Consider the following 9,573-nt stretch of genomic DNA (forward strand, 5'->3'; position numbering starts at 1 on the left):
AATCGAAATCCAGTGATCACCACACTTTCTGCATGTGTGCCACGTGTATCGCTGCACCAATAATTGGTGGAAACATGTATCATACTTGTTGGCTTTTTGACTAAGACTCGGTATTACACCCCCGCCGTGTCAGCCTAGCCTTTTCCCCCCTCACCCCTTGCCTACGCATACGACACACCCCATGTTTAGCATGAACAAACAACTTCCCTTTTTTTAATCCCTATATTAAATTTTCCTCCTTTTTTTTTTTATTTTTTATTTTTTTTAATTTCATAGTCCTACGTCATTTAAAAATATTTTAAAAAATAAGTAATTCTATAAGCCCCTCAAAAAATAAGGTGACTCTTAAAATTTTAATTTTATCAAAATTCAATAATAATCAATCACAAGCCGTATCATCCTTAGAAGGATACAAGAGTGACTCAAGAAGAATTTATAGCATTACTCAGCGTCAAAAATCACGCTTTATCTCACTATATTGATCCGTCATTTAAAAAAAAAAATTAAAAGCTAATGGATACTTTCACGTCACTCAAAGTAAAATGTAGTGTAGTATATAACATTATTTTAAAATAAAATTAAAAACTAATTAACAGTGTTACATCAAAAAAGAAAATAAAAATATGGTATAATATCTATCTTTCTCCATATTTATCTTTAAATCATGAATTATATATATATATATAAAGATATTTACAAAGGTGACACTCTAGTATTGTAAAATTGAATCTGATCCATAAAAATGACCGGATCGGATTTAACTTGATTTCGCTTTCAATTTTGTTTATACTTAACTAATCAATCATATTTTTTTTTCGCCCTTCTCTTTTCAAAACTGAATTCTCTCTCTTTCTCTCTTTCTCTCTCTCTCTGAGTTTTCTGTTTTTCAATTCCCCTCTCATTTCCCTTCCCTCCTTCAGGTACGCTCTGTAACTTTCTATATCTGAATTGCTAATTTCGAATTTTCAATTTCAGAGATCGACGTGAATATCTGTTTGCTAAATAAGGTTATTTTTCGTTCTTGTTCATACGCAGGTTAAATTTGGAAATTCGTAAATATCCAAATGGTCTCTCTAATTGTGAGATCATTGAGCTTCATTGGTCTGCGAAAATAATTGATTTTCCTTTTGTGTTCATCAACTGCTCGTACATACGTAATCCAAAATCTGTATTTGTTCGTTTTTTTCTTCTTCTCGGCAATTCGTGAATTCAAGCGATAATATGGGTTATCTCAATTCGGTGCTGTCATCTTCAAGCCAGGTTCATGCCGAAGACGCGCCCGTAAGCGGCGGGGGCCTCAGGTTTACCCTCTTTTGATCTTTGTGTTATCAATTTTTTTTTTTTGGCTGGATTTGTAGATTGTAGCTGTTTTGTGTTGCGCTTTGTTGAATTAGATGTTTTTCATTGATGTGTATGTGTAATTGGTCGAGTATTGTATATCCATTGTGCATTATTTACTACCTTCTGTTTTGGGTTGAATTATGTATTTGTTGTATTTGTTGTATTATATATCATATATACCTTTTGTTTATCAAGTAATTATAGTAAATTATGATGTTTTTATTGTTGTGGATAAATGTTCTTTCTTTTTAGGAATCTCAAGGATTGGCTATGAATATTGATATATTTATCTGTTATCTAACTTAATGAAAAGGCCTGTCAGAATATGGGTTCCTTATTGATATATCCATAATATGAGGTTTTTGTTGGTCTGGTTTCTTCTTCAAAAGCTGAATTGTGAACTTTATCTCAGTCCAATGGGGGTAATGGGTGACAACTTTAGTTTCCATTTGCTCAAAAGGAAATGAAGTGAGGGAAAAGAAATTGTTTGTAATGATGGTTCAAAAGTCAACTTTAACACCTTTTATTTGTTAGGAACATTAGTCAATCATATAAGAATATACTTCTTTTTATATTTCATTCCCTTTGTTCTGTTTGTCGATTTCGGGGATGTTATTATTAGGTATTACCCCTGACATGCATTGTTCTGCATTTAATTCAACTGGATGTTGCTTAACTGTATTTTTGCACTTTCATCGTTGAAGAAGTTTGTATGTATATCATGTTTTGTCGTGTTGGGTACACGTCAATGGGTCAATGTCAGCTGATGGAACAAAGTTAATTATCCTTCTCATTCTTAATGACTGACTTAGTTGCGGTTTGTCGTTTTGGGCACAGACCAACAGCGTGGGTGTCCCAATCCTTCTCTTTTTTTTTTTTTTTTTTTTTTTTAGCATTTTACAAACAACCATGTTTAAATGGTGTTGACTGAGCATTTTTTTCAGAAGTATTTGTTATTGTCATAATTGTGCTACAATTACCAATTATATCCTGTTTATACTTGGAATATATATTTATATAAATTGTTTGTACATGTCTTATATAACCCAGTTTTTGGAATCTCATTGATATGAGTTCTTTGCAGTTTGTTGCTTAATAGAAGAGTTTGTTAGTGATATAGATTTTTTTTTTCTTAGCTTGGAGACTTGGAGTTGGTGAAATAAATGGGCTAACATTTCAAAATTTAGTGATTAATACGTCAGAACTAGTTCTTGGGTTTGTTAGTGATATAGATTTTTTTTTCTTTAGCTTGGAGACTTGGAGTTGGTGAAATAAATGGGCTAACATTTCAAAATTTAGTGATTAATACATCAGAAATAATTCTTTGACCAAACTTAATATGACTCATATCTCTTTCTCTCTCTCTCAACAATGAAATTATATGGGATGCTTTTAACACTAAATGTATATATGTCACAACAGTCAGAATGGAAAGTTCAGCTATGGATATGCAAGCTCTCCTGGGAAAAGGTCTTCAATGGAAGATTTTTATGAGACACGAATAGATGGTGTTGAAGGGGAGATCGTTGGTCTGTTTGGAGTCTTTGATGGTACCTCTCTCTCTCTCTCTCTCTCTCTCTCTCTCTATACACACACACAGACCCAGACCCAGACCCAGACATGCCCGCACGTACATGCACATAGGCATGAGAAAAGGAAGTTTTCTATGTAGAACTTACAGACAATTGTGTACTTTTGTGTCTGTGAGTCTGCATGCACATGCATGGGCATGTTGATTGTATCTATGCTCATGCTTAGTGTTGGAAACTTCATCTCTGATTCTGTCTGTTGTACCATGGCTTCTGATGTATTGATTTCTTTCAGCTGCATGCTGTTACCTCTAATAGCATTCACTGGATAACATTGAATTAGCACGTTATCCACATAATAGTTCCTTTTAAAGGGATACTGCTGAATGATTTTTTACATTTTTAGATATTCGGATATCTGCTTCACGTGGTCACAGAACTTAAAAGCCCTTTTCCAAGAGATGTTATTGACTTGGATTGGTACTGTGTATTTTATTCTGAGGTTGTTGTGGCTTTTCTTCAGAATTTCGATGGCACCATCCTGGACTGTGAAGCAATCCTATCCTGACCGGTGATTCGTGTTTGCTATGCCATGAAATCAATCTCTGTGGTGATTGCCCATTAGGGGAATCCTCGCATGCGTGATTTGTGGATACTTCAACCTTCTCTTGCTTAACCCACTCGTAATGTGTGATTATCTTAAATAGCTTTTGCATGGGAGTAGACTATTTTAGATATGATTTGACTATGTTTATGCAAGCATATTTGCAGCATTATTTTCAATTTTGATAAGCAATTATTTTCTTGTAATCATACCGTGTATTATTTTCGTCATAGGCACCGTTAACCAAGTTATTGTCATTTTCCAAACCTCTAAAAACCATGTGCTGTTTCCTGCTTATATAACCGTTAACCAAGTTATTGTCACATTAATTTACTTTATTTTTCTTTCCTTTGGAATGTCAAAGACAAATAACACTCCAAATCTCTCCTTTATGGTTGTCCAGGTCATGGGGGTGCCCGAGCTGCTGAATATGTCAAGCAAAACCTTTTCAGTAATTTGATCAGGCATCCAAAGTTTATTTCTGATACCAAATCAGCTATAGGTTTGTCACTTCTTATCCGTACACCATTATGATTTCTTTCTTAATGTTTTGCATTTTGCTATAAGTCTAAACTTGTTCTTTCTCTGTGCAGCTGATGCATACAACCATACAGACTCAGAGTTTCTGAAATCAGAAAATAGCCAGAACAGAGATGCTGGATCAACTGCTTCCACTGCCATCCTAGTTGGTGACCGTTTGCTTGTTGCAAATGTTGGGGATTCTAGAGCAGTTATCTGTAGGGGTGGTAATGGTAAGGCTCATAAGTATTACTTAATTATCTACTTAACTTTGACATTGATTTGGTATATCCATTGGAGTATTGGACGAAACCAATTCAAAATCTTGTGGATGTTAAAAATGATTTTTTTTTTTCTTTCTAGTTTTAGTCATCGTTCTGATGCACTATTTCTTACTAGAGTTTTGGATTTTATGTGGTCTTTATCGTAAGAAGCACTTATAGTCGAGGGTCCATCTAAAGGGACTTTCTTTCTACTTTTGGCACTCATTTATTACAATAAAGGCTTTGGAGAAGTTCTATATTTGTCCAACTTTTTTCTTTTAGCACATTGGATTCCATGGCTAGGTTTTGTTTCCTTTTTAATATTGTTGTTGTCATAATGTCATGTAATGGAACATGTTGTAGTAGATGCTAGTGTTCCCCTGGTTTTATTATAATGGTTTCTCTCTATATTTTTCTTTTACAGCTTTATCAGTGCGGCATTAGGTAATAAGTATATAGGTGTTTGGTTATATATTGATTTTAAACTTCCTTGTGATTCAGTTATTTCCTTTAGTTCCTGGCAGCGTTGGATTTTTTTCTTAGCTAGAATTTGCTAATTATGTTGTTTCCTTACCATCCCATTTAGATTTTAGAACTCATTCTACCATGCATACTTGCATTTGGGGAACATATATGTTTGAGTACTTTATGGGAGGTTTAGTTATCAGTGAAATCCCTTGACAGCTATACAAAAGGAAAAAAAGGATTAAAAAAAAATAATCCTTTTTCATTTCTTTATATGAATATGCTAATTAGCAAACCTTATGATTCAGTTATGCCATTTCTTTATGATTTCAGTTTTGGTTAGTAGGGTCCCATTGCTTTTCTGAAATCCCTTTTTTCATTTTTATATCTCATTTTGAGCATGCAAGAGTTTTGATGAAAGGTCCTTTTGAGGCTTAGTCTCTCTTCATTTTGGGAGGCTTAGTTTAGGTTTCATTTTTAGGAGTGCTGCTGAAAAATGCTGCATATCAACTCTCATGTGAGCGGATTCTGTTGATAAATTATTTGGTTCATTATGTATTTGCTTATAACCTTGTGATTTCCTGCAGCCATTGCTGTTTCTCGTGATCACAAGCCGGACCAAACTGATGAGCGGCAGCGGATTGAGGAAGCAGGAGGATTTGTTATGTGGGCTGGTAAGGTCATCACATGTTAATTTTCATGCTTTCTGGTGATTGAGTGAATTGCTTGTCTTGGTGACTAAACATTATATAATCAGGAACTTGGAGAGTTGGAGGAGTTCTTGCTGTTTCTCGTGCATTTGGTGATAGGCTCTTGAAACAATATGTTGTTGCTGATCCAGAAATTCAGGTGCGTCTTGATGTTGACTTTTGATGCTTATCTGAATAAAGTGTCTTGATTAAATTTTTGACGTGATAAATGGTTCAAATGAAAGAAGCTTAAGAGCACGAGATTGGAGTCCTGTAATGCAAGTCCCTCTTTAGGAAAGGAGTCTTCTGATTGATATTGTTAGAATTGGAGTGCATCAAACTTGTTTGCCAGGCATCCCATTTTCCGTTTTTGAGAATAATTAGCCACTGACATCATTATGGAACTTTCAGGAGGAAAAGATTGACAGCTCCCTTGAGTTTCTTATCCTTGCTAGTGATGGACTGTGGGATGTTGTCACAAATGAGGTATGCCATGCTTTCAAATTCTGGATTTTTTTTTTTTTTTTTTTTTTTATATATATATATATAAGTAATTGAAATTCATAAAGCGCAAAGGCGCAACCCAAGTACACATGCACCACCGTCCTCTCACGGTCTTCAAAGCTTTGGCCATTTCTTTCTTTCCATATACACCGCATTATGCAGGATGGAATCATCTTCCACAATGCCGCACTATGAACACTACCAAACTGACCTCTCCCATGTGCAAAGAGATCTACCACTCGACTTGGCATGACGCAATCTGACCCAAATAGACCAAAAATAGAATCCCTTAAGACGCTAGCATCCTCACAATGATTCTGGGTTTATTCCCCTTTCCATGTCTCGATGAGGCTCTTGCATGTAGCAAAAGCCCAAGAGTGGATAGCGTGTCTTCAGAACTCAATAAGTACTTTCTTTTCACTCTACCTCATTAACCTCATGTATACTCACCTGGCATTTTCATCACTTGCAGAAAACAAACATTGGCTATTTATTGTTTTGAATGGGTGTCAAGTGTTTTCTTGGCATTTTGAAATTGGACGTGTAGGTACTCCCAAGCTTTTTAACTCACTGATTCTTCCTCTTTTTCTCAGGAGGCTGTTGCAATGGTTAAACCAATTCCGGAGCCAGAACAGGCAGCAAAGAGGCTGATGCAGGAAGCATATCAGAGAGGTAGTGCAGATAATATTACCATTGTTGTTGTCCGTTTCTTGGCCAATCAAGGGGGTTCCTCTCACAGCAGCTCCGGGTAAGCACCCTTCCTAATTAGCTGGGTGTGGAAGATGGGGGGTTGCAATAAAATCTAGTAGTTCGTAGTGATAGAAAATCTTAGAATTGTACTCCTTAAGGATAGAGATATAAACAAAGTCATCGGGCTGCTGGTGTGTGTCACACATTATCAGCTTCTAGCATAGAGCTGTATCTGGGAGCTTATTTTCTGTAGCTAGAAAATATGCGTGTTTGAATATGTAAAAGAACCTCGAAATTCCAATGTCATTTGCTGTCTGACTCTTTTCATTTGCAATTGGATTTTTCTTTCTTGATGTAGTCTACAGTTACGGCGTCTTTCTGAAACTTATAACAAGTGTGATAATCATATTTTTCGGATAAGAAAGTACAAAACAGTAATGAATTGCTTTTTCTGAGTGTCATTTTCTTTTCTTTTTGAATCACACGTGACTGTCTCCCCCACCCCGGCCAGCCGCCTCATTCGGTTTGCAAAAGATCAACTCTTATCGTTTGCAACTTTTGGTGGGGGCACGATGTCAATTGCCAACCCAAAAGGATGGGCGGCTAACAGCTTTGACAAGCCAGGCACTACTTTTGGCTAAACAGTTTCGAGTATTGTCTGAACTGACCTCAAAAGGCTCAAACTATTTTTTTTCATCACTCTAGGTAAAAAAATTTGACAACTTTCGATATTTTGACTTTTTTTTTTTTTTTAAAGTGAAATTTAATTTAGGCTTATTTTATTCTCACATTATTAAATTGTGCGTAAATCATTTAGTATAGAACAAAATTGTGAGGATATTAAACCCGGTGAATAACATTATTATTATTATTATTATTATTATTATTATTTTATTTTTTATTTTTAGGAAAATTCGGACTTTGTTATTAATAATCACAAAAAACAGGAATACAAAACACTCCTTCAAGACATAAGTCTTAACTGCACTCTAAACCCGATCCTGTCCCAATAAACTCAAATTTCTCCCAGATGGAATACAGGCAGTGGTATGCGCCACCCAAGGCTACCCAACACCACTACCCCCATTAGGTTATTCGAAATCTGAGTGGGAACCTACTTGTCTACAAGTTGCTTTAGAGAAATCTATTAAAGCATCTTTGGCCTGTTGAACCAATACATTTGGGTGGAGAAAAGGATCACTATGGACGAAATCATTTCTCCGATGCCATACTCTCCATGCAATCCCCGCAAACAAACGAAGTTATTCTCTATCGCAACTCTTGAATAATTCTTCCATCACCCGCTCAAACGTTGGACCGTCGAGAGAGCTCTTTTGAAATTTTTTTAGATTTGCACTCCACACATCCTTAGCAAATGGACAATCCCACAAGATTTGGAATTTGATTAAGGATTATACCTTGTGTTATGGGATGGAGGTTACTTTTGACTTTTTCTTTTTCTTTTTTTTAATTGATGTAATGTGCGATAATGATAATGGCCTTCATCTTTCTTTAGTCACTATGAGACGACTGCGTGGCCGTGGTCCTTTGGTTGGCTCATCAACCAACAATAAACAACCACTTTACGTGGCATACAATTAACAATAATAAATAAATAAATAAATGTGACACCGAAAGTGACGATCAAATAAAAACACTTCCAATGATTTTGCCGTGATTTTCTGGTTGGGAATAGCAGATGACTTGATTGAAACTGAGGTCTGATTAGAGATTCACAACACTTGGTGAAGAGAATCGAATACCAAAAAAATCAACTGTCTTCGTACATGTTAGATGAGTGCCATAAATGCGATTTATAAATGCATCCTCGGATCAACTAGAGAGGAGCCGATTCTTCAAAACTTAAGAATCCAATTTCAGTTAACTAGAAGTAACAATTAATGTTTCAATATCTAGTTGTTGGTAATAAGAATTTGAATCATCAACAAATTTATTATTCAGATTATTAGCAATTTAGACGGTAAGTATAAAAAAGTTATTATAAGACCTACATTTCAAACAGATTTCAAAACGGTCTGCCCCCGGTCAGATAGATGGGTTCTGTAATTTTGTATAACTGTAAATCTCCCAACTTGTTAAGTTGCAAAACTAGTATTGGAAACAGTGCAACTCTTAAGAACCAGAGTGGAGGAAGCAAGCAAAAACTATTCACCAGGAATGTCATCCAAACTCAGAAAGCGGAAAAAAAATACTATTAATACTTTCACTCTTACACTTAAGTATATATTTGCTGACGTGGCAATAAAAATTACAATTAAATTTTAGATCTAATAATAAATTCTTATTCCACATACCAAGTTGCCACCACCTTAGACAATTTGGGTACCAAGGGTGTGGTGTCAAGTCAAGAGTTCAGACTGTCGAATGAATTGTGGCCTGGTGGGAGGACTTGTGTTACGATGCAGCTGGCACCTTTGAGGTCTCGTTGCAGAGTAGGCAGCAACTCTTGCGTGCACTGCACACAGTTGGCCCCTTCGGTGTGTAGACGAAGTGCAGAAATATGTGTAACATTTCTAATAAAAGAAAACATTGAGTATTTGTAAATAATAATAATTAAAAAAAAAAAAAACTTGTTCCAATGGCGAATGGCAATGTGCGTAAATTTCAAAAATGAGATTTTAGTGTAGGAATATGACAAAAAAAAAAAAATCAAAATCAAAATCAAAAGTGATCATTTCCTTCTCGGCAACCAGACAGAAGGAGAAGAAGTGAATGCCTAACATCCATCGGGCAGTCTTCACCACCAAGCCCTACATTTATAAGCTCCAACTTGGCGGCCGAATCATCGGTAAGGGGGCCGAAGTCAAAGATTGGCATCGGCTGAACGACAAGAAAAGGTCAGGTAGATATTTAATGTGAATTTTAATAGATTATTATTGAATTTTGATTAAATAATAATTTTAAAAGTTACATCAACTTAGAAGATTTTTCTTTTCTTTTTTTTTTAA

General features: G+C 35.5%; 1 protein-coding gene across 1 annotated transcript; it reads left to right on the plus strand.

The window, feature by feature from the left end:
- The first annotated feature begins 836 nt into the window (after positions 1-836).
- LOC132189669 (probable protein phosphatase 2C 59) lies at positions 837-6,938 on the plus strand. Its single transcript, XM_059604430.1, has 9 exons — positions 837-920; positions 1,036-1,301; positions 2,764-2,891; positions 3,878-3,976; positions 4,068-4,226; positions 5,309-5,395; positions 5,479-5,570; positions 5,822-5,896; positions 6,508-6,938. The coding sequence occupies exons 2-9, from the start codon at positions 1,222-1,224 to the stop codon at positions 6,664-6,666; spliced, it is 879 nt and encodes a 292-aa protein (XP_059460413.1). The 5' UTR covers positions 837-920; positions 1,036-1,221; the 3' UTR covers positions 6,667-6,938.
- The last annotated feature ends 2,635 nt before the right edge of the window (positions 6,939-9,573 follow it).

Source organism: Corylus avellana, chromosome ca8 (genome assembly GCF_901000735.1).
Source record: "Corylus avellana chromosome ca8, CavTom2PMs-1.0".
Lineage (NCBI taxonomy): Eukaryota > Viridiplantae > Streptophyta > Magnoliopsida > Fagales > Betulaceae > Corylus > Corylus avellana.

Coding starts and splice junctions, on each gene's coding strand:
- LOC132189669 (XM_059604430.1), top strand. CDS start 1,222: ATGGGTTATCTCAATTCGGTGCTGTCATCTTCAAGCCAGGTTCATGCC. Junction 4,227..5,308: donor TATCTGTAGGGGTGGTAATG/GTAAGGCTCATA, acceptor GATTTCCTGCAG/CCATTGCTGTTTCTCGTGAT. Junction 5,571..5,821: donor TTGCTGATCCAGAAATTCAG/GTGCGTCTTGAT, acceptor TGGAACTTTCAG/GAGGAAAAGATTGACAGCTC.